The following is a 25,376-nucleotide window of genomic DNA, read 5'->3' as shown; positions in this document are numbered from 1 at the left end:
TAATGAATGCGTCCCCTCTCTGTATTTCCACCACACTTAATCCACTAAGTATATGGGCGTGTTTCTCCTTGAATAGTTCCTTATGAGCAGGGACTATATCCAGTTATGTCTGCATCACCCACGCTGTTACCCACCCCCATACACTTAGCAAGAGAGATGGTTGGGTGGATAGAATTAGTCAATACTTGGAGTATTGAATTGGGGGGATAAGTGGATAGATGGATGATAGCTAGCAGATTAGGTGATGGATGGATCACTGATTTTAGAGAGATGGATGATGAAATACAGATATATGAATGATTGATAACAGATGAATGAATGTTATAGATAAATTGATATTAGATTGATGAAAAGATACTGATGAATTGGATTCACTGGTGGATGGACAGATGTATAATAAGATGATGAATGAATGGATGGATGAATAGATGGATGGATGGTTGGATGGATGAATGGGGAGATAGACGATTATGTGAGAATCACTACTGAGGCAGACGTGCAGAAAATCTAGAAAATTGAGCCACCACTGGATTATAATTGAGGTGGTTTCTAAATTAACCAAGACAATTGTGACAACCTTTCTGAAAAGCTTTGTTCTAAATAACCCCATTCCCCAAAATTCAGGATGGTAATCACCTCTGAGAATGTGTAATGTTTAATTTCTTAAAAATCTATCAGATTCCACTTACATGAATGAATCTAGGATGGGCAAATTCATACACAGAAAGTACATTAGAGGCTTCCAGAGACTGGGGGGAAGGGGAGAAGGTAGAGTTATGTTTAAAGAGGTAGGGATTTTTTGTTTGGGATGATGAAAATTTTTGGAAATAGTGGTGATGGTTGCACAGTACTATGAATGAAATCAATGCCATTGAATTGTACACTTAAAATGATTAAAATGGTAAATTGTATGTGACACATATATTTACAATAAAGAAAATAGTTATATATAAAAAAGCTATCAGAAAACAATATTGGAAAAAGTAAGTTTTGATAGATATGAGGAGTTATTACACAGTTGTTCCTTACGTTATTATTACTATTTTTAAAATAAATTTATTTATTTTTGGCTGCGTTTTGTCTTCGTCGTTGAGCACGGGCTTTCTCTAGTTGCTGTGAGCAGGGGCTACTCTTCCTTGCAGTGCATGGGCTTCTTATTGCGGTGGCTTCTCTTGCTGCGGAGCACGGGCTCTAGGCGTGCAGGCTTCAGTAGTTGTGGCACGTGGGCTCAGTAGTTATGGCTCACGAGCTCTAGAGCGCAGGCTCAGTAGTTGTGGTGCATGGGCTTAGTTGCTCCGTGGCATGTGGGATCTTCCTGGACCAGGGATTGAACCCATGTCCCCTGCATTGGCAGGCGGATTCTTAACCACTGTGCCACCAGGGAAGCCCCATTACGTTATTTTTTGTCTTTGAGAACATCTGAGATATTCCATAACAAAAAAGAAAGAAGGAAATTCCCCATTCAGATCCAGAGCTCTGACAATGCTCTTGAGAGGTGAGAAACTGTCCCAGGTAGTTTTTCCAGGGCAAGGGGACAGCTGAAATGATGAAGCCTGGGGCCATGTTTATAGGACGGGGAGCTTGTGTGGCTATGAGACTGGATGTACTCACCATCTTCAGCATTATCTCCAAGAGCTCGTCCTCTGTCTTCTGGCGCAGGCAGTGAACAAGGACAGCCGAGGTGGTGCTTTTACACCCAGCAAAGACAGCAATTTTCTGCAGAGATCACAGGTGACAGCAGAATTCAAGAGCCCTGTCTCCTCCCTCCATCAATAAAGAGGTGTTCTGTTCCAACCTCAATTTCTAAAGTCAACACATGGTAGCAGAAGATACTCTAGACCAGTATGTCCGGGATCCCAGACGTGTCAATTATACTCCTCAGCCTCTGCTGCCTTATCTCTGTTCAAGTGGACATAATGATCTCAAAGCTGAACATCTAAAGAGAGGCAGCATGGAGTGGGGCTTGAGAGCATGGAATCCAGAATCCCACTAATTTCAAATCTCAGCTCATCCAATTAATAGCCTTTTGGCCTCAGGCTAGACACTTGCAAAGTGCAGCCAGAGAGGAAGATGCAGAAGGAGGAAAGTCAGGCTCCATGATGGCGGGACCACGGAGAGCACACATGGGCTGCCCAGAGCCTGGTCCGGTGTCTGACATACAATCAATGCTCAGTATGTATTTGGTGAAAAATTAAATAAAAAGGCACATGAAGAAGTAGAGTGGAGAGAGAGAGAGAGAGAGAGAGAGAGAGAGAGAGAGAGAGCAAGAGCACACAAGAATATGAGTCTTGGATTCTTTATTCTGTCAATTTCTGGTCCTGTGTGACAGCAAAATCCAGCACCATTTCTGCCACCTTTGTTTCCTTTAAATAAACTCCCCCTTCTTGACTTAAGCCTGATCAATGGGCTTCTGCTGTTAATAGCCAAAGAATTCTGAAAAACAGTCTCAACAATTTTTTAAATTCTTGATGTCTTATCTCCTCCCCTCCTGCTTACCAGTCAGTCCCTTTAAGTCTGGCTGCTGCCCCCACCCGTCCACCTAACCAGCTCTCACAGCCCGATGAAATCGCTCCACATCAGTGACTCCAGCGCACACTCCTCAGCAGAGCCTCCCTGTTGCTCACCCTTCCTTGGCTTCCTAACACTCTCCAAATAAAGACAAAGTCCTCACCAGGTCCTCTGCAGCATGGCCCTGCCGATGGCTCCATCCTCACTTCACTCCAGGTTCCGTCTGCTCTTTCTGCTCTGGCCACAGCAGCTTTTCTCGCTCTCTCTCAGTTGAGATACCTGCTCCTGCCACAGGACATTTGCACAGGCTGTTCCCTCTTCCTGGATATTCTTTTCTTGCCAAGTAATTTACTGCTCATCCTTCTCATCTCAACTCGTTGATCACTTTTTTTCATGAAGCCTTTCCTGAAAACCTCCCCCTGTCCACTGGACTAAGCACTCCTTTTGGATTCTGTTATGACATCAGGTATCTCTCCTCTATTACTATTGTCACAATTGATATTTTATAAATTGTGCAATTATGTAATCATTAATCTCTTCCATGAGAATAGAAGCTAGATGTCAGGCTGTACCAAAACTATCTGTTGAATGAATGAATGAAGCAATGAATGAATTCTCAGGAACCCACCCCAGTCACAAGCCCCCAGGGAGGAACCACTCCAGGCCCACATGGTACAAATGAGTTCACCAGACCTCAGACCCTGAGAGAGGCAAGACACAATGACAGTCCACCAGACACATCCAGCCCAGCACCCCTCCCTTAGGAAATATGGTCAGTGGACCGTGCATGGGGCTGGCAGTCCAGAGTCATGAGTCTGAGTCCGGCTCTGCTCTGATCACTTGCTGACCCTGGCAAGTGCTTCTGCTCTCTGCCCCAGTTTGCTCAGCAGTAGAAGGTGGAGGTGGGATGAGGTGTGTCCTTGCCCTCCCTGATCAGCCACCCTCACTTCTGTGATTCTTTGAGGATGTCAACTGGCTCCCACAGCAAGAAAGACCCCTGACAACTCTAGGAGAGCAGAGCAAAGGGTGTGGGGACAGTCCAGTGTGAGACCTACCTTAGCTGCAGCCTTCACGTCCTTCTTGACCAGGATAGAAGTGAGGGCCACACCACTCTCAGAGATGGCCCGGTGGAAGAGATTCTTGGCCAGGGGAGATAACACCTGGGAGGAGGGTGGCGAGAAAGGGAGTTTATGCTCACGGGGAGGGGTCTTCAAGAGTTACCCCCATCCACAGCCCTGTCCTGGGCTGTTCCCCTGGAGACCATGGGACCTGGCTTCTGCAAGAAAACCTCAGCTGGAAGGAGCCAGGAGCAGAGTGAAGGACAAAACAGGAAGTGTGTGGCACACACTGATTATAACAATCAAAGTATCTGAAAGGCAGCTCAGCAATTCCTAGCAACACTTTAAAGCACAGTTCTGATTCCCCATTTCCATTACTCAGAATTTATCCTGGACTTCCCTGGTGGTGCAGTGGTTAAGAATCTGCCTGCCAATGCAGGAGACATGCGTTCGAGCCCTATTCCGGGAAGATCCCACATGCCGTGGAGCAACTAAGTCCGTGTGCCACAACTACTGAGCCTGCCCTCTAGAGCCCGTGAGCCACAACTATTGAGCCCGTGTGCCACAACTACTGATGCGCACACCTAGAGCCCGTGGTCCACAACAAGAGAAGCCACCGCAATGAGAAGCCTGCGCACCCCAACGAAGAGTAGCCCCTGCTTGCTGCAACTAGAGAAAAGCCCGCGCACAGCAACAAAGACCCAACGCAGCCAAAATAAATAAATTAATTAATTAATTAAAAAAAAGAATTTATCCTATGGAAAATGAACACGGAGGTACACAACAGTTTCTAAGAATGCTCATATTTTTTATAGTAGTAAAAATTGGAAATAACCCAAGGTTCCAATATTATGAGATTTGGTAAATAAACTATTTTTCATTCTTACAATGGAATACTTCTTGACTATACACATAAAAAATATGAAAGAGTGCTTAATGGTTAGAGAAATATTTATGTTGTTTTATAATGCTAAGGAAAGTTTGTGTTTAAAAATTCTAGCTAGATTGATAAATACGTAGATAGATGGATAGATACACAGATAGATAGGGTGGGTCATGGAAAAAAACACTAGAAAAATACAGATCAAAATGTTCATGGTGAGAGCAGAAGCAAGAAGAACTTCAATCCTGCAGCCTATGGAACAAAAACCACATTCACAGAAAGATAGACAAGATGAAAAGGCAGAGGGCTATGTACCAGATGAAGGAACAAGATAAAACACCAGAAAAACAGCTAAATGAAATGGAGATAGGCAATCTTCCAGAAAAAGAATTCAGAATAATGATAGTGAAGATGATCCAGGACCACAGAAAAAGAATGGAGGCAAAGATCAAGAAGATGCAAGAAATGTTTAACAAAGATATAGAAGAATTAAAGAACAAACAAACAGAGATGAACAATACAATAACTGAAATGAAAAATACACTAGAAGGAATCAGTAGCAGAATAACTGAGGTAGAAGAACGGATAAGTGATCTGGAAGACAGAATGGTGGAATTCACTGCTGCGGAACAGAATAAAGAAAAAAGAATGAAAAGAAATGAAGACAGTCTAAGAGACTTCTGGGACGACATTAAATGCAACAACATTCGCATTATAGGGGTCCCAGAAGAAGAAGAGAGAGAGAAAGGACCCGAGAAGATATTTGAAGAGATTATAGTCAAAAACTTCCATAACATGGGAAAGGAAATAGCCACCCAAGTCCAAGAAGCGCAGAGAGTCCCATACAGGATAAACCCAAGGAGAAAGATGCTGAGACACATAGTAATCAAATTGGCAAAAATTAAAGACAAAGAAAAATTATTGAAAGCAGCAAGGGAAAAATGACAAATAACATTCAAGGGAACTCCCATAAGGTTAACAGCTGATTTCTCAGCAGAAACCCTACAAGCCAGAGGGAGTGGCATGATATACTTAAAGTGATGAAAGGGAAAAAACTACAACCAAGATTACTCTACCCAGCAAGGATCTCATTCAGATTCGATGGAGAAATCAAAAGCTTTAGAGACAAGCAAAAGCTAAGAGAAATCAGCACCACCAAACCAGCTCTACAACAAATGCTAAAGGAACTTCTCTAAGTGGGAAACACAAGAGAAGAAAAGGACCTACAAAAAAACCCCAAAACAATTAAGAAAATGGTAATAGGAACATACATATTGATAATTACCTTAAGCGTGAATGGATTAAATGCTCCAACCAAAAGACACAGGCTCGTTGAATGGATGCAAAAAGAAGACCCATATATATGCTGTCTACAAGAGACCCACTTCAGACCTAGGGACACATACAGACTGAAAGTGAGGGGATGGAAAAAGATATTCCATGCAAATGGAAATCAAAAGAAAGCTGGAGTAGCAATACTCGTATCAGATAAAATAGACTTTTAAATAAAGAATGTTACAAGAGACAAGGAAGGACACTACATAATGATCAAGGGATCAATCCAAGAAGAAGATATAACAATTATAAATATATATGCACCCAACACAGGAGCACCTCAATACAAAAGGCAACTGCTAATAGTTCTAAAAGAGGAAATTGATAGTAACACAATAACAGTGGGGACTTTAACACCTCACTTACACCAATGAACAGATCATCCAAACAGAAAATTAATAAGGAAACACAAGCTTTAAATGACACAATAGACCAGATAGATTTAATTGATATTTATAAGACATTCCATCCAAAAACAGATACACTTTCTTCTCAAGTGCTCACGGAACATTCTCCAGGATAGATCACATCTTGGGTCACAAATGAAGGCTAAGTAAGTTTAAGAAAATTGAAATCATATCAACCATCTTTTCTGACCACAATACTATGAGATTAGAAAACAATTACAGGGAAAAAAACGTAAAAAGCACAAACACATGGAAGCTAAACAATACGTTACTGTGTAACCAAGAGATCACTGAAGAAATCAAAGAGGAAATAAAAAAATACCTAGAGACAAATGACAATGAAAACATAACGATCCAAAACCTATGGGATGCAGCAAAAGCAGTTCTAAGAGGGAAGTTTATAGCTATACAGGCCTACCTCAAGAAACAAGAAAAATCTCAAATAAACAATCTAACCTTACACCTAAAGGAACTAGAGAAAGAAGAACAAACAAAACCAAAGTTAGCAGAAGGAAAGAAATCATAAAGATCAGAGCAGAAATAAATGAAATAGAAACAAAGAAAACAATAGCAAAGATCAATAAAACTAAAAGCTGGTTCTTTGAGAAGATAAACAAAATTGATAAACCATTAGCCAGACTCATCAAGAAAAAGAGGGAGAGGACTCAAATCAATAAAATTAGAAATGAAAAAGGAGAAGCTACAACAGACAATGCAGAAATACAAAGCATCCTAAGAGACTACTACAAGCAACTCTATGCTGATAAAATGGACAACCTGGAAGAAATGGACAAATTCTTAGAAAGGTATAACCTTCCAAGACTGAACCAGGAAGAAATAGAAGATATGAACAGACCAATCACAAGTCATGAAATTGAAACTGTGACTAAAAATCTTCCAACAAACAAAAGTCCAGGACCAGATGGCTTCACAGGTGAATTCTATCAAACATTTAGAGAAGAGCTAACATCCATCTTTCTCAAACTCTTCCAAAAAATTGTAGAGGAAGGAAACCTCCCAAACTCATTCTATGAGGCCACCATCACCCTGACATCAAAACCAGACAAAGATAATACTACAAAAAAAGAAAATTACAGACCAATATCACAGATGAATATAGATGTAAAAATCCTCAACAAAATACTAGCAAACAGAATCCAACAACACATTAAAAGGATCATATACCATGATCAAGTGGGATTTATCCCAGAGATGCAAGGGTTCTTCAATATACACAAATCAATCAATGTGATACACCATATTAACAAACCGAAGAATAAAAACCATACGATAATTTCAATAGATGCAGAAAAAGCTTCTGACAAAATTCAACACCATTTATGATAAAAACTCTCCAGAAAGTGGGCATAGAGGGAACCTACTTCAACATAATAAAGGTCATATATGAGAAACCCACAGCAAACATCATTCTCTATGGTGAAAAACTGAAAGCATTTCCTCCAAGATCAGGAACAAGACAAGGATGTCCACTCTCACCACTATTATTCAACATAGCTTTGGAAGTCCTAGCCATGGCAATCAGAGAAGTAAAGAAATAAAAGGAATACAAATTGGAAAAGAAGAAGTAAAACTGCTACTGTTTGCAGATGACATGATACTATGTACATAGAGAATCCTAAAAATGCCACCAGAAAACTACTAGAGCTAATCAATGAATTTGGTAAACTTGCAGGATACAAAATTAATGCACAGAAATCTCTTGCATTCCTATACACTAATGGTGAAAAATCTGAAAGAAAAATTAAGGAAACACTCCCATTTACCATTGCAGCAAAAGGAATAAAATACCTAGGAATAAAACTACCTAGGGAGACAAAAGACCTGTATGCAGAAAACTTAAGACACTGATGAAAGAAATTAAAGATGATACCAACAGATGGAGAGATATACCATGTTCTTGGATTGGAAGAATCAATATTGTGAAAATGACTATCCTACCCAAAGCAATCTACAGATTCAATGCAATCCCTATCAAATTACCAATGGCATGTTTTACAGAAATAGAACAAAAACTCTTAAAATTTGTATGGAGACACAAAAGACCCCAAACAGCCAAAGCAGTCTTGAGGAAAAAAACAGAGCTGGACAAATCAGACTCCCTGAATTCAGACTATACTACAAAGCTACAGTAATCAAGACAATATGGTACTGGCACAAAAACAGAAATATAGATCAATGGAACAGGATAGAAAGCCCAGAGATAAACCCACACACTTATGGTCAACTAATCTATGACAAAGGAGGCAAGGATCTAGAATGGAGAAAAGACAGTCTCTTCAATAAGTGGTGCTGGGAAAACTGGACAGCTACATGTAAAAGAATGAAATTAGAACACTCCCTAACACCATACACAAAAATAAACTCAAAATGGATTAGAGACCTAAATGTAAGACCGGACACTATAAAACTCTTAGAGGAAAACAGAGGAAGAACACTCTTTGACATAAATTGCAGCAAGATTTTTTTTGATCCACCTCCTAGAGTAATGGAAATAAAAACAAAAATAAACAAACGGGACCTAATGAAACTTCAAAGCTTTTGCACAGCAAAGGAAACCATAAACAAGATGAAAAGACAACTCTCAGAATGGGAGAAAATATTTGCAAATGAATCATCGGACAAAGGATTAATCTCCAAAATATATAAACAGCTCAGGCAGCTCAATATTAAAAAAAAAAAGACCCATTCCAAAAATGGGCAGAAGACCTAAACAGACATTTCTCCAAAGAAGACATACAGATGGCCAACAAGCACATGAAAAGCTGCTCAACATCACTAATTATTAGAGACATGCAAGTCAAAACTACAATGAGGTATCATCTCACACCAGTTAGAATGCGCATCATCAGAAAATCTACAAACAGCAAATGCTGGAGAGGGTGTGGAGAAAAGGGAACCCTCTTGCACTGTTGGTGGAAATGTAAATTGATATAGCCACCATGGAGAACAGTATGGAGGTTCCTTAAAGAACTAAAAATAGAATTACCATATGACCCAGCAATCCCACTACTGGGCATATACTCACAGAAAACCGTAATTCAAATAGACACATGCACCCCAATGTTCATTGCAGCACTATTTACAATAGCCAGGTCATGGAAGCAACCTAAATGCCCATTGACAGATGAATGGATAAAGAAGATGTGGTACATATATACAATGGAATATTACTCAGCCATAAAAAGGAATGAACTTGGGTCATTTGTAGAGATGTGGGTCATTTGTAGAGACGTGGATGCCTGTAGAGACTGTCATACAGAGTGAAGTGAGTCAGAAAGAGAAAAACAAATATCGTATATTAACGCATGTATGTGGAACCTAGAAAAATGGTACAGATGAACCAGTTTGCAGAGCAGAAATTGAGACACCGAAGTAGAGAACAAACGTATGGACACCAAGGGGGGAAGTGGCGGGGGGTGGGGTGTGTGTGTGATGAATTGGGCTATTGGGACTGACATGTATACACTGATGTGTATAAAATGGATAACTAATAAGAAAAAAAATAATTAAAAAATAAACATTAAAAAAAGTGTTCATGGGCTTCCCTGGTGGCGCAATTGTTGAGAGTCCGCCTGCTGATGCAGGGGACGTGGGTTCGTGCCCCAGTCCAGGAAGATCCCACATGCCGCAGAGCGGCTAAGCCCGTGAGCTATGGCTGCTGAGCCTATGCGTCTGGAGCCTGTGCTCCGCAACAGGAGAGGCCACAACCGTGAGAGGCCCACGTACCGGGAAAAAAAAAAAAAAATGTTCATGGTGAGTATCCAAGGATAATGGGACTGTGAAAGACTTTTTGTTTCTTTGAGATTATCTGTACTTTTCCTTTTCTCCACTTTACAAAATATAAAATCATTTTCCTCTGAGTGTTCCACTATGAAACCAAGATATGCTTTTAAAATGCAGTAATAGCACTGACCCTCTGCTCAACTGTGAGGCAGCTGGAGGGTTTCTAACAGCTCCCAGCGCCTTCTAATCTGGTTTTCCACCTTTGCTTCCCTCGGTGTCTCCCAACTGCCATTCCCACATCAGGCTCCCAGGTCGTGTCTGTGTTCCATTTCCCGGGTCCCATCCCCCCTTCCATCCTCCTTCCTCTCTCTACCTCTCCTCCCCCAGCCCAGCTCCATCCTCAGCCCCAGACGCTGCTGCTCTCCTTCGTGAGATGAACAAGCCATCAGACCTCCCCAGAGGAGGCCTCTGACCTGTTCTTAGTGTTCGTGTCCCCTTGAATTGTAGATCTGGCTTCAAGCCAAATAATGACATTGCACCCAACTTCATGGTTGCCTCCTCTTATCCAGAATTTACACCCACCCCTACTTCCCAAGAGGAGTGAGGTGAGTACTAATAGTAAAATGATTAGGAAGGAGAGTAAGAGCTCAACCAACACAGGACAGGAGGAATGTCTCCGTTGCAGCCGTGGCTGGAGATATGGCCCCAGGATGCTAAGCTGAGCTCTGAGCTTCCTGCGGTCCAAGGAGAGTTTGGCCATAACTTTCCACCATCTGATGCTGCACAGAGTAGGGTCAGCCTTGAACCAGGTCCCATGACTAGACTGGCTGGTCTGCAAGGGGTCCCATCGGTAGCCACATCAGGGCCAGGAACACTTACAAGAATAGAGACACTTTCCCCTCCTGCTGACCCTCCACAGATGGTCACAGAGCCTGGATACCCTCCAAAGTCGGCAATGTTCTCCTGGACCCAGTGCAGTGCGGCCAACTGGTCCAAGTGACCCCGGCTGTGTTCATCCCCTGTGCTGTAAGAGAACAGGGTGGGGTTGAGAGCAGACACGTCACAGCAGGGCTCTCAGGACCACAGATGGGGCTGGGGGTCTGGGTGAGCCTTCTGCAAGAGACTGGGCTTCCAGAGCCCTGACACTGGGGTCTTTAGCTGCCTCCCATCCTGCAGCATTGTAGCACTCTATACATCCATCCCACATCTATTTATTGAGCATCTACTATTCTACAGTTCCAAAGGGAATTCCAGGCAGAAGAAACAGCACATGCAAAGGCCCCAGCGTGCCGTGAAAAAAAGTGTGAGTCTAGGACCTACAGCTACAGAGGGCCCTGAGGGCCTCAGTAAGGATGTCAATGTCATCTTGAGTAAGTTAGGAAGCCACTGCAGGGATGACATGATTCCATTTATGTCTTAAATGATCACTTTGGCTACTGTGTGGATCAGACACGGTGTAAAATAGCAGGGTTATAAAAGTAGATGTTATTACAACAATCCAGGGGAGAGACACAGAGTGCTTTGAACAGGGTGACTACAAGGGAGGAGGTGAGAAGTGGCTGGATTCTGAACATATTGTAAAAGTGGAGCCAAGAGGATTTGCTGGTGACTGGATGTGGGGTGTGAGAAAAAGAAAAGAATCCAAGTGCCCCCAGGCTTTTATCCTGAGTAACTGGAAGGGTGGAGCTGCCTGCAGCTGAGCCGGAGGCCCTGTGGAGAAAGGAGGAGGGTTTGGGGCAGGGGCATGGGGAGTCAAGGGTTAAGTTTGCCCGAGGAAGGGAGAGGTGCCCTCAGGTGTCCCGTGGGGATGGCAGGAGGTAGTTAATGATGTACCTGCTGGTTTCAAAGGAGAAATGGGCTAAAAATAGGGAGCCTGGAAGTGCCCCCTGAGGTCACTCAGGGAACCAGTGGGACAGAGAAGAAGATGCACACAGAGGCTGAGATGGGGAGGGGAGGGTCCGGGAGGGGCCGAGAAGGAGCTGCCATGAGGGAGGAGGTGGCCAGGAGCCAAGAGCAGGAAATTTTTCAAAAACGTTTGAGGGGTGACGTGTGGTTGCTGCCAAGGCTGGGCCGCTGGTGACCTGGACCAGAGCAGTGTGGTGTCTGGTCGGGGTGAAACCCTGACTGACGTGGTAGAGGAGAGCCTGGGGGAGAGGGAGGGGGGAGTGTACGCAGTTATACTGTAACTGGGAGCAGCCGTGGGCCGCGGGGGAAGGACATGAGGAGTCTCAGTGAAGGTGACACATCCCGGAACATGACTCACCTGGGACAGCCCTCCTCCAGCCCATAGGTCTTTCCAGTGAGATGACCACCCCCCCCCCCTCAGCCCACCCACCAGCCATCTGAGGGTAAGAGGTCCTGGGGCTGGTGCATTCAGAAAAGGCTCAGTAACTGTGCCTGCAGCAAGTCCGGTTCCTGTCCACACGGACACTCCATGGAGGAGACTCGAGCCTTCGTTCACACATGTGCCAAACTCCATGAAGGAAATGGGGTGAGTGGGCCCTACACTCCTCTCAGTAGACGTGTCCACTGGAGTCAGGTGCTCGTTACAGCCTCCAAGTTCCAGCCACCCGTTCCTCCACCTACAAGACTTTACGGAGCTCCCACGTGAGTCTGCTCCTTCTTTCCTTCCCCATGAGGTAAGATGTATAAGCCTCTAACTGCTGCGCTGCATGTTAACTGTCACCTTACAGGTATGCAACATGCTGGGCAGCACAGGTGAAAAACAGATGAGCATTTCAGACGAGGTAACATTTGGGTTGGGTTTTGCAGGAATAATAGGAGTTTGTCAGGCAGATTAGGCATTTTACATGCAAGTAAGTGGACCAGGGTGGCTGGGGAAGGAGAAGGTAGGTAGAGCCCAATTATGAGGGGACTTGCATGTCTTAGTAGGGAACCTAGCAAAGATCCCTTTGAGGGCTTGCATGACCAGAGTGGGGTCCTAGCACTCCCACACTGAGGGTCAATGTGCCGTGAGGAGAGTCCAGTGTCTTACCTGAAGAATCCCCAGATGCCCAGGCGGTACTGAACGGTCACCACCACCACGTTTTCATGGGCAGAGAGGGCCAGCCCATCATAGGTTGATGCCCCGCCCAACATCACACCTCCTCCGTGGATCCACACCATCACCTGGATGGGGAGGAAGCAACCATACAGGGCACAGGAAGCAGAGCTGGGAAAGACCTCAAGAGGCTGTCTGGTTTGGTCATCTACCCGTCCTCCCAGCTGTGGCCCAACTCAGGGCACCCTGGCTGCCCCTGCCTGTCTCCCCTGCCTCAGTGCCACCTCCTGCCAGTGCTCTTCATGCTGAGAACATCATCATGGGAACAGCCAAGGCTAAGAGCGTCATCTTCTCCCCAACACTCCCACAGTCCTCACTCCCGGACCCCTCACGCAGCTCAGCACACTCCGCATGCAACAGCCCTTGGTTAGAAGCTTATTTCAGCTTCACCTTAGTTACCTTTTGTGAGGTGAAATAAACTTCTCACGTGAATGATGACCATGTCAAGAAGCACATGCCCTGGGTGGTACCTCTTCTTAATAGGCCTTTCCACTGCCTCCTCTGCTCCCCAAATCTCACCCATCCTCCAAAGCCCAGCCTAAAAGCCACCTCCTCTAAGAAGTCTTCAATCATCTGATGAATATGATTTGAAAACCTACTAGGTGCCAGGGACTGTGGTAAGGATTAAGGATGAGAGTGGACATGACAATTCATAATGCATGGCCCTGAATTTAAAGAGTTCACATAGCAAGAAAGTGAGAATGGCTAAAATAATAGTATAATGATTTTGTTAATAAAAAAATCAAAGAACTCATACATGAACTATGTGTCAAGTACTGCTCTAAGCATTTAAAAATAAACCATCCACAAGATAGGGACTACTATTGTCCCATTTCACAGACAGGAAAACCGAGGCACTTAACCACCCTGAGGTCATGCAGCTAATAGGTGGTGGAGGCAGGACTTGAACCCAGGCAGTCTGGCTCCAGACTCCACACGTCGAGCTGCCCAGCACACGGCAGCCAATGGCCACGGTGCAGTAGGCTGGCTGTTGGGGCAGGAGGAATTTCTTCCCTTCAACTCTAACTAATGCATCAGCAAGACTTGCCTCGTGTGCTGTGTCAGACACTGACATAAATCTTGATATTCATCATTGAACACTTGTGTGTGATTATCCCTGATTTGAGGAAACAGAGCCAGGTCTCTCAGCTAGTAAAAGGCAGAACCAGGATTTACACCCAGATCCTGCAGTTCCAGAGCCTGTGTCCATAGTAGAGGTTCTCCAGCTTCAGGTTCCTGGAGCCCCTGCTCCTCCTACATCTCTGATCCCTGCCTACCTCCGGGCAGAGGGACTGAGTGTGCAGTCACCTCTGAGTCCAGGCTGAGCCAAGGGCTGGCCAGCAGTGATTTGCTGAAGAAGCTAGTCCAGCTCTGTGCAACCCAGATGCTAAGATCCTCGAAGGCAGGGGCTGTGTGGTCATGGTTTTATGTTCCTCCTTTCTCTTAACCCCCAATTCTAGCTATGCATATGGGGGCGCTGAGTATGTACTAGGGGAATGAATGAATGCATGAATGAATGAATTAACAATTGTCCCCACCTCTTTGAGCCCAGCATATGCAGGGCCACCTTCTAGTCACAAGTTCACAGATGCCCTCCTCCACATCTGGGCACCATGCCAGGGGTGTTCCTGGGAGATGGCTGGGTGCTCACACCCCTCCTGTCTCTACCCCACTGACCCCTCCTTTCCCAGCAGACCAGCCCCACCCTCCAGCCTGAGTCTGGAAGGCTGCCCCATCTCTGGGCTTCCATTTATTCTGCAAATGCTGACTCACTGGGTCATCAGCTTGTGTCAAAGTAAATTAGGAAGTGAAATTATCTACAGTAAAATCTTGATAGTTGGCAAAGGCAAAGGAAAGGACTTCTCTGTTGCTCCAGGCTCTGCATCCTCCACCTGTGACACTGAGACACTGAAAGTTTGTCAGAGAAGGTCTCTGTGTGCTGAGGAAAGGCCACACACAGGCTCCACTTGCTAGTGTGTGTGTGTGTGTGTCAAAGAGCGTGACTTGAGATCAGGAGACCCGTGCTCTAGTCCTGCAACCCTACTCTGCGACCTCGCCTTCCCCTCACTGGGCTTCAGTTTCTCTATCTGTAACGGAACGGTTGGGTTGTTGGCTTATCTCCAAGATTCCTTCCAGCTCTGACTTTATTGGAAATTATGTCTTAGCCACCCTGGGTATCAGATTCCTAATCTAACAATTAAGAGTAATCCTTCTTGTCCATCTATTAGCATGAGAGACCTTAGAAAAATTAAAATGTTCATTACAGATGTATAGCAAACTCCCCCAGAGGCCCTATGTCTGTCACTATGGGAAACTGAGGTGTGGAAAACCTGTGTTTCCTGATGTCAGGTTTGGCTGTGGTGGTAAAGAAAGCCCTGGGGCCCCTGGGGAACAGCCTGGGGCCCCTGGAACAGCCTTGGTCCAAGACGCCCCAACCCAACACTGCCTTCATCCCCCTCCAGTCTACACCAGCATTGACCATGTGTTCCCACTGCTTACCGGCAGCCTGCTTCTCTTCCTCAAGTCAGCAGGAGTGTAAATATTTAGGTAAAGACAGTCTTCGGAAAACCTGAGATTAATGTTCTCCTTTCTGTTGGTAAAGAGCTCTGAGATCACTTGCCCCGCCACTGGGTCTTGGGAGCACCTGGGAGAGGCAAGGAGAGAAATGATTTCTTGAAGTTCAATCAGAGCTGACCAAGGAGATGTCTCCTGTGGTCAGGCCAGGTCTTGGACTGGGAGAATTAAGCCTGTAAATAGAGTTGTTCTTACCAGATTCCAGACACTGGAATGCGTAGGAGGCTACCTGGGGGATCACGATGGAGGGACCTGGGGCTCACCAAGGTCTCCCGGGAGAGTGAATAGTGAGAAGGCCTGGCACCGTCCCCTTCCAGGAGCCTTCAGGATGCCTTGTGTCAAGAAGAGGATGCTGCTTACATGCCTGGGAAAGGATCATTTTCTGCATGTCCTGGTCGCGGCTGACTCTCTGCTGGGCTCTGCATAGTGAGTGTGGGGTGACCACGTTCCTCTACCAGGTAAACCAGGTGTTCCAGTCCATGGGATACTTCCAAAAACCATGAGAAGTCACTCTATTGGTAGACATTTAAGGCATGCAACAGGTCAAGGACAAAATATTTGTGGTGCAACATTAGGAGAATTTTATTCTAGTCGTGCCTCAGCCACTTATGTGCTGGGTGACCTTGGGTGAATTCCTTCTCGGCTCTGGGCCCCAGTCTGCCATGTCTAAGTGAGGGGAGTGATTTCTGTAAGGGTCTTGCAGCACTGACATGCTAAGATTCTATCATCAACCCATCTGGTCAAGTGCTATTTGTTGCCCAAATAATGGATCTTAAAGATCCAACAGAGATAATTGGTAATATTTAATCTTCAGATCAGCTCCATGATATAGGTTCTACTATTATCCCCATTTTACATTTGAGAAAACTGAGCCACAGAGAGGTTACAGAACCTGCCCAAGGTCACACAGCCAGGAAGAGCCATACTACGTAGTGTTTATGTTTCTGAGGACATTATAAGCAACATTTGCAGATTTCCAGAAAGCAGGCATGACTGCTCCCAGTATGTCAATGAGGTAACTGGGGCACTGAGGTGTTTGGATGAAACAGCTGTCAAGTGGCAGAGTCAGAGCTGCAAAGACAGCCTCTTGATTTCCATCGTGGGGGAACTTTCCCCAGATCACCAAGGCAAAGGGCATATTATTCATAAAAGAAGAAATTCAAAAATTAAAAAAGGGAAAGAGAGTTCAACACCCCTAGTATTCAGATAATTGCAGAATAAATTTTTAAATTATATAATTATGATGATAATTATTATTATTTTGCCTATCCAATAGTCAAAACAATTTTTTAATAATCCCAAGCATTGGCAAGGGTCTGGTGAATGAAAGTTCTCATATATTAATGGAAGGAGTGTAGTTAGAACATTTCTGGAAGGAAATTTAACAAAAGGTTATACTCTTTTCCTCAGAAATGTCATTTCTTGGAACTTATCCCAAAATACTGTGAATGTGCATAAAGGTTTGGCTACATGATGTTCATCACGGTGCTAATTATATTATCAGAAACATCAAGAACAACTTAACGATCCCAAATAAGAGATTGGGTAAATAAATTATTATTCAGTACCCAGTGTAATATCATGTCAGGCTGTGATATTTAATGACATATAACGATGTTCATGATACATTTATAAATGAGCAAAGCAGGCATTCAAAGTATCTGTGTCCTGTGATATAATAAGAAATATATTTTTGGTCTTCTTCCCATTTCTGGCAAAGAGCTCTGAAAACCCTTGGAATTTCCTAAGTGATGAGAGTGATAAATGTGTCTTTTGTTGTGTTAATGAGGTGATTCTGGACCTTACCTAAGGATGGGAGCTGATTATCAAGAGAGCCACATGTGATTCCAGGTTTGGAACGTTCAGATCCACCCCCCTGACCTCTGGGGAAGGGAAAGGGGCTGGAGGTTGAATCAATCACCAGCGGTCAATGATTTCATCAATCCTGCCCATGGACCGAAGCCCAAAAGGCTAGAGTTAAGAGAGCCTCCAGGTTGGTGAACCAGAACTCTTCCAAGTGCCAACGTGCTGGGACCAAAACTCCACAGGACAGGAGCTCCTTTGTGCCTCATGTTATGTATCTCTTCATCTGGCTAGTGATTCATATCCTTTAATATTCTTCATAATAAACCAGTAATCTAGTGAGTAAACTAGCATCCTGAGTTTTATGAGTTGCTTTAGCAAATTAATGGAACCCAAGGAGGGGGTCATGGGAACCTGTGACTTACAGCCATTTGATCAGAAGCAGAGGTAACAACTTGGACTTGAGATATCATCTGAAACGGAGGGCAGTATTGTGGGACTGAGCCTTTAACCCATATAATATGATGCTGTCTCCAGGTGGTTAGTGTCAGAATTGAGTTGAATTGTAGGACACCCAGCTGGTGTCAGAGAATGGCGTGTTGGTGTGGAAAAAAGAAAATAAACATTGGAATTGTGTGCAGAATCTTATGTGGTTACATTTTAAGGGATAAAATATGCAATTGGTAAGAGACTACAAAAACAGAATCTAAAATACGAATGGCAGTTCTCTCTAGGTGGTAGAAGTATATATAATTTTCATTTTCTTACCTTTACTTCCTCACATTTCTGTAATGAGTATGTATTACACTTGCAATCAGGAAATAAAAACAGTGAATATTATAAAGAAAAGAAAGAAGGGAGAGTTGGAGGGAGGAAGGGAGGATTGGCAAGAGTAGAGGAGAGAAAAGAAAGAAAAGGAGAGGAGAGGAGAGAAGAGGAAAGGAAAGGACAAGAAAAGAAAAGAAAAAAGCAGGAAGAGGCAGGTCCCTAGAAATTCCCAGAAATGCCTTGCTGAGATGAAAAAGGTCTGAATCCATGCATGTAGATATCCCAGGTGTCCTGGGGGATGACTTCAACATCTTTGCCCAACATGGCCAGAGTGACCAGGATACACCAACCAGTGCTCTGCTCCTTACTAGGTAACAGTCACACCTGGGAGTTGGGAACTTGACTGGTCAACACCCCAAAGACTCCCCACCTACACATCTGGCCCACCTCACTCCCCAACTACAACAAAGTTCAAGACAGGAGAATAAATAGAATCATTACTTCTGATCCCCCTCACCTGCTCAACTCTTCATTTTATTCCAAAGCACTTATCCTACTCTAACATATTACATAACCTATTGCTTTGCATATTGTTCAGTGTGTCTCTCCCTGCTAGAATGCAAGCTGCATGAGGGTGGGATCTTTGTTCTGTTCACTAATGGATCCCAGGAAACTAGAACACGCCTGGCACACAGGAGGTGCTCCATAAATATTTGTTGAATAAATGGCTCTAGAATGCTGTGAGAGTTCTGAAATGTTTGTAAGGATCTACAATATCTTAGGATTCCAGAACAAAGTATGAGCCACTCAGAGGATCGCCTTGGCTCCTTCCTGCATCCCTTTGAGGCTAACATCCCCACTGGAAGATGCCAAAGTCACACCTTGACTTACATGGGAGAGTAAGAGGTGGTATTCTTCACGAAGATCCATGGTTCTGCAGGCTGCGGCGGAGCAAACCTCAAGGATCCACGAGGGGGCTTGGCAAAAGGGACTCCCAGGAAAACAGCCACAGGATGTGCAAAACCTTCTAAGCTGACGTATTTCCCCAGGACTCTGCCTTGCGCGGTGTCCACAACAGGCAGTGAGGGCGGTTGCCCTGCTGGACATTGAGAGGAAATGAGAACATGTCAGTGGTGAAGGTGTGAACTGGATTCTGGGTGAATTTTGTTACTTTTGCCACGTGATCTTGAATGTCCCTTCAACTCTCTAAGCCTCAGTTTCTTCTTACGTAAGAGAGAGTGAAGCTAACTGTCCTTCCTAACTCACAGCGCTATCTGAAGGAGAGAATTGGAATTGGAGGTATAACAGCATCAAATAAGACATAAATGCAAAAAGAAGAGCCACTGGGAATGAAGAAGGCATTCAGTTTCCACACTTAGGAGCATCTAGAAACAATCACTGGACGCTGGTGCCGAGCTGCACGCTGGATGAGAGGATGAACAAGAGCAGGTTGCTCTTCTCAGAAATCTGGCCTTACGTGGAGGATGAGCCACATACATACCTGACCCTACTGCTGGGAAGAAAGTGGTCCGTGTCCTGAGAGACGTACCAAGTAAGGTGCCATAGGAGACAGAAGAGGGAGCGAGGCCTTCTGACTGGTGGCTTCATGGAGGCAGTGACCTTGGAGCTGGGACTTGCAGTAGTGGAAGGAGTGACAAGGGGAGGTGGAAGAGGGTGCTTAAAGGTATAAACAGAGATGAGATTGTGCAGAGGTGAGGCTCTGCGACAGCAAAGTGCAAGACCTGCTTGAGGAAGAGCGATTGGCCCATTTGGGTCAGGAAGAGTAATGGGGGAGGAACATAACCCTGGATGAGACAGGTTCATGTCTGGGAGGGTCTCAAATGCCAGGCCAGTGATTCAGCCTTTATTTAGTGGGTAAATGAGCAGCAGTGAACCATACTGGAGTAAAAGAGAGTGACACAATCAGCTTGAAGAGGCCCCTTCTGCTGGCTCTGAGCACGGTCATCCAGAGGGAGCGAGACGGGCTCAGATTCCATCTGTCCCCTTCTCGTGGAGCAGACAGTTCTTTCTCACTGAGCTGAAATGCGTCTCCCTGAAGCTGCCACATCAGTCCTGGTCCTACCTGCTCTGGGACATCCTGCACCTTCATGTGACAGGCAGCCTTAGTGACCCATGTTCATACCCATCCCTCAAGTCTTCTCTTGTCCGTCCTCAACAGCTTCAGTTTGTTTAAGCATCCTAACAGGAAACAATTTCCAGCCTCTCATCCTCCCAATTGTTCCCCTTTAGATATAGACACAAGGTCAACCTCTCTCTCAAAGTATGTGGCCAGAATAGAAAAGAATAACCCAGATTTGGTCTTATGGACAAATCCGATGATAACCTTCAAGAGAGATGAAGTGGACAGATGTCCAAATGGCAAGGGTGAAAAAGTGGGCGATTGGCTGAGAGGTATAGGCAATACTGGTAACAGCAGCAGTTACCACTTGTGTTATATGTAATGTTTGTATACTGAGCACTTACTATGTGCTACATGGGCATTCCAGTTCCTTTAAACTAATCTTCACAAAAGCCTTGCTAGGTAGACATTAATATGTCCATTTTACAGATGAGGGAACTGATGAAATGGATGCCTCCATTTAGAAAGTATGGACTTTCTAAAGGTAGAACTGGCATGGCCCTGCCAGGGGGTAAACAGCAGTGAGGGAATAATCTGCCCCTAATTTGGTTCTTACTCTGCTCTTACCCTCAGTTCCAGGCCTCTCACAGTGTCATAGGCCCAGGAAGAAGAGAAAACCCAGGGGAGCCTGGGCTGTCAGTGCACAGACAGCCAGAGCACCGGCTCTGGACTCAGGAGTTAGAGATAGAATTCAGAGCATGATTTTCCGGTTGACCTTGGGCATGTACATTTCCCTCTCTGAGTCTCAGTTTCCCCACCTATAAAATGGCACAGATGCATTCTGAGGTCCCTTGCCGCACCCTTGTATTAACCAGGTCTTTTATGTTCTGTATTCTGATGCCTTGACATCTGGGGCCTTGCTGATTCTGGAGGGACTGCCCCTCCCAGAGTTCGCCAATCCCTAATGATAGGAATGAACTTCCCCATCAAGCGTGCCAGAGCCTGTACCCCAACTACCTTCTCTATCAGGCCCTCCACATCTGGCCACTATCATCCTGCCCTAATCACTCCAGGCCAAGTACCTGACAACTGTGGGAACTCCCTAAGCCCCAGAGCCCATTGCAATTGGCTAGTTTGCCAATCCCAAACCTGCTTATTCTGCTTCACGTCTACCTTCCCCCCAGCAACCAAGATAAAGGTTCTTGCACCCAATTCCTCGTTCCTTCCTCTGCCTCCTGATGCACCCGGTGCCTCACCTGTGGCCCACCATGGTGGTGTCACGCCCCCTCCTCTGGGGAGCTGTGAGTAACAAACTATCTTTTCAGTGGCAGTTGGCTCCTGATCCGTGGCCTTACCACACCTCAGACTGTCTATTAATATACTATATCTTAAAACAACCTCTTTATTTATGAATTACTTTATTTTTCTTTCTCCATTCCAGGCACTCTTTAGAAACAACAACCCATTTCAACCTTACAACAGCCCAGTGAGGTAGATACAGTTGTCACCCCCATTTTAGAAATGCAAAACTGAGGCACAGAAAAGGGACATCCCTTGCCGAAGAACACACAGCTACTAAGTGCTGAGCTGGATGCGAACCCACACACTCTGACTCCAGAGTGGATATCAATATTCTGCTAACCCACTTTTGGCAATATCTGGACTAATAATCAAGGGGTTGCCTTGATACACGGGGCTTGCCAAAGTCCTCAACTGCCAGGGGCGAGGTTAGCTGGCTGCCCTCCTGCACGTGGCATAGCCCGGTTACCTTCCTCTCTGTCTGCTGTCACTGGGGCTGTCTGGGCAGAGACTCAGAGTCCTGACAGCACGTGCTACTGCAGAACCCGGCCTGTCACTCCTTTGCCCTGTACGCATCTCCTCTACCTTGTCCCCCAGGAAGATTTCCAAAGATGCCCCCGCTATTTGCATTTCAGAAGGACTCACCCCAAGCCGTGGAAGTGGCGAGGGAGGTCAGGACCAGAAGAAGAAGCCACATCGTGGAAGGACAGCAACTTCTGGGCCTGCAGGTCTCTGTGCCCATAGAGGGCCTTAGGAGTCCACCCCCCAGTTCCTGCCCCCCTCCAGCTCCCACCCCCAGCTCTGCCCCCGCCACCCAATAGCCTGATGAAGAGACAACAGAAAAGCTCTTCCCCTTCCCAAAGATGCAATGGGCGGCTGTTGGCACCTCCAAGCCCCGCCCTCCCAGAGTTTACCCTCTTTTATCAAAAGAGTCTGGATTAAACTCTCTGATTACAGATAGCCACCTACTCATTCAACAACTTGTTTCATAAGTGTTTTTCCCTTCCTGGACTCTAACCTTAGTGTGCTGTGGGCTACCCAAGGCAGACACAAGCAGACAGAGGCCTTTAGACAAGGGGAGGCTTTGGCCTGGGGTCCTCAGAACAACTTGAAAACTTTCAGAGCAACTCCTAGCTCCACAGCTGCCCAGCTGGAGAACTTAGGGCAAATCTCTTAGCTTCCCTGAGCTTCTATTTCATAGAGTTCCATGCTTTCCACTTTGGAAGCATCTTAAATTTCATCCCATTTCCCTTTTGATGCCTGGATTAACTTTTCAATATTCCTGCCAATTAACTCAGCCTCCTGTTGCACACCTCCAGGGTCAGGGAATTCATTACCTCTCCACGCAGGGATCTTTGGACAGAATGTTCTTATAGTAAAGGAACTCCATCTCTTCATAATCCCTCGCTCTAACCATCCATCCTTCCATTTATTCATTATTCCCTTTATTTATTCATTCTTCAAACATTTATCAAATGCCTGCCTCTGTGCTAGGTAGTATGGATACAAAGATAAATTTAAGACATGTTCTAGTGCCCAGAGGAGCTCACCATGTAATAGATAAGATAGATGGGGGAAGGGGTGGCTTGCTATGCAATGTGAAAGCACCAAAATAAAAGGATACAAAGTGCTCTGGGTATACCTGGAAGAGTGTCATTTATCTGATGGGGATGCAAGGAGGATGCTTAAAGCCTGTTTCATTGAATCATTAAGTGTCCAATAAAAGAGAATTCTCCAAATACACTGTGATATTGATACTTAGCTGGCTAAGACAATACTACACATTCACTCAAACTAGAGATGCATACCTCTACATACGGACAAGGGAATACAGTCATGATCCATTGTGAAGGAAAATAAAACAGGTTATAAAATAGTTATGGCTGCTTTGGGACACAGTTCGGCAGTTCGTCAAAAATTAAACTTAGAAAAAATTTAAAAATTAAACTTAGAATTACCATATTTCATAGCAATTTCACTCCTAGGTATATACCCAAGCTAACTGAAAATACGTCCACACAAAAACTTGTACTCAAATAGCAGCATTCTTCAAAAAAGTCGAAAGTGGAAACAACCAAAATGTCCATCAACTGATGAATGGACAAAGAGATATGATCTAACCACACAATGGAATATTATTCAGACATAAAAAGAAATGAAGTACGGATACTTGCTACAATGTGGAGGAACCTTAAAAACAGTATGCTAATGGAAAAAGCCAGACACAAAAGGCCAGATATTGTATGATTCTATTTATGAGATGTTCACAATAAGCAAATCCATAGAGACAGAACGTAGATTAGAGGTTTCTATGGGCTGGGGACGAGGGGAATAAGGAATGACTCCTAATGGGTATAAGGTTTCTTTTACGTGTGATGAAAATTTTCTGAGATTGGATACTGGTGATGGTTAAACAACTTTGTGAATATACTAATATCACTAAACTGTACACTTTAAAAAGGTGAATGTTATGGTATGTGTATTGTATTTCAAAAAATAAATATTTTAAAAATCCCATCATGTATAATATCCCATGTTAAAAAACAAAGTTCTACTTCGTAAATTTGAAAATCTAATTGGCTTTTCAAATGATTCACGAACCAAGCGGCATCCCATCTAGCAAGCAGAAAAGAAAAGGTTTTAAAGGCAGAGAAGAAGTAGGACAAGGAAGTCATAAACAAACAAAAATGATGATTTCAGGCAGGGTTACCTTCTTTGAGGGGATAAGAGGGTCTATTAGGCATACTACCTCACTGGTGCTGACCAGGAAATTCCAGACTGACTGGTTGAGATTACATTCCTGGGGAAGGTTGAAACTACAATTAAGTTAGGTACTAAATCTTCATTTGGTGACGAGGGCTTAGCACAAGTGACTGCATTTGGGGTCTGTTGTTTCTTTTCTTTTTTTTAACATTTCCCCTCTTTTGATCAAATTCTTGGCTTAACTGAGAGATGCGATCAAAATCTAAGGCATCAGCACCACTCTCAGCTACCGGTCACTTTTGTGGATCCTTTGTGTGGTGTCCATAGCTCATCGTGTTTTTGTCTAATCCCCGTGACGGTCACAGGTCATGGCTTCAGGTTCATAATACTTAAGTGGTTATTCTCTTTCCTTCTTTTCTTTTTTTTAACCTCTTTATTGGAGTATAATTGCTTTACAATGGTGTGTTAGTTTCTGCTTTATAACAAAGTGAATCAGTTATACATGTACATATGTTCCCATATGTCTTCCCTCTTGCGTCTCCCTCCCTCCCACCTTCCCTATCCCACCCCTCTAGGTGGTCACAAACCACTGAGCTGATCTCCCTGTGCTATGCGGCTGCTTCCCACTAGCTATCTATTTTACGTTTGGTAGTGTATATATGTCCATGCCACTCTCTCACTTTGTCACAGTTTACCCTTCCCCCTCCCCATATCCTCAAGTCCATTCTCTAGTAGGTCTGTGTCTTTATCTTAGTGAGATCATTTGCGTGGTCGTTAGCAGCTGGGAACGCGTATGAACGCGTATGTAAAACCTTTGGGAGAATACAATGCACCACAGAAATGATTATGATTGTAATTAGCAAGATAATTCTCAATGTTTGGAGTGCACTCTAGAGCCATGGTCCCTAAGACCCAAACCAATCAAAATCAAATAAGTCCAAGAAAGACTTATTGAAGAAGTCACTTTTTTAAGCCAAGTGGCTTGCTCAGTGATCTTATATAACTGTTCTTATGTAACTAAGTTACTTCCCCAGAAATATTAATCCAAGTGCAGCAAGTGGTGTTGGCCAAAGCACAGTTACCTCCTTGCTCAGCTAAAAGATAATCAAGGGCTATCCTATTATCAAAAACAACTTTGGCCAGAGTCTCAGAA

General features: G+C 44.4%; 1 protein-coding gene across 1 annotated transcript in view; it reads right to left on the bottom strand.

The window, feature by feature from the left end:
• The window catches only part of LOC132416045 (liver carboxylesterase-like), a 35,686-nt gene extending 16,548 nt beyond the window's left edge, over positions 1–19,138 (bottom strand). Inside the window, exons 1-6 of the mRNA XM_059999286.2 lie at positions 19,033–19,138; positions 15,496–15,640; positions 12,931–13,064; positions 10,815–10,959; positions 3,564–3,668; positions 1,612–1,716 (exon numbers count right to left, since the gene is read on the bottom strand). Of these exons, the coding sequence (XP_059855269.2) occupies positions 1,612–1,716; positions 3,564–3,668; positions 10,815–10,959; positions 12,931–13,064; positions 15,496–15,640; positions 19,033–19,034 (636 nt within the window). The 5' untranslated portion in view covers positions 19,035–19,138. The remainder of the gene's footprint in view (positions 1–1,611; positions 1,717–3,563; positions 3,669–10,814; positions 10,960–12,930; positions 13,065–15,495; positions 15,641–19,032) is intronic.
• Between the last annotated feature and the right edge of the window lie 6,238 nt (positions 19,139–25,376).

This window comes from Delphinus delphis, chromosome 20, assembly GCF_949987515.2.
Source record: "Delphinus delphis chromosome 20, mDelDel1.2, whole genome shotgun sequence".
Taxonomy (NCBI): Eukaryota; Metazoa; Chordata; class Mammalia; order Artiodactyla; family Delphinidae; genus Delphinus; species Delphinus delphis.
The sequence above is the reverse complement of the archived record's forward strand: the minus strand, read 5'-3'. Positions and strand labels throughout refer to the sequence as shown.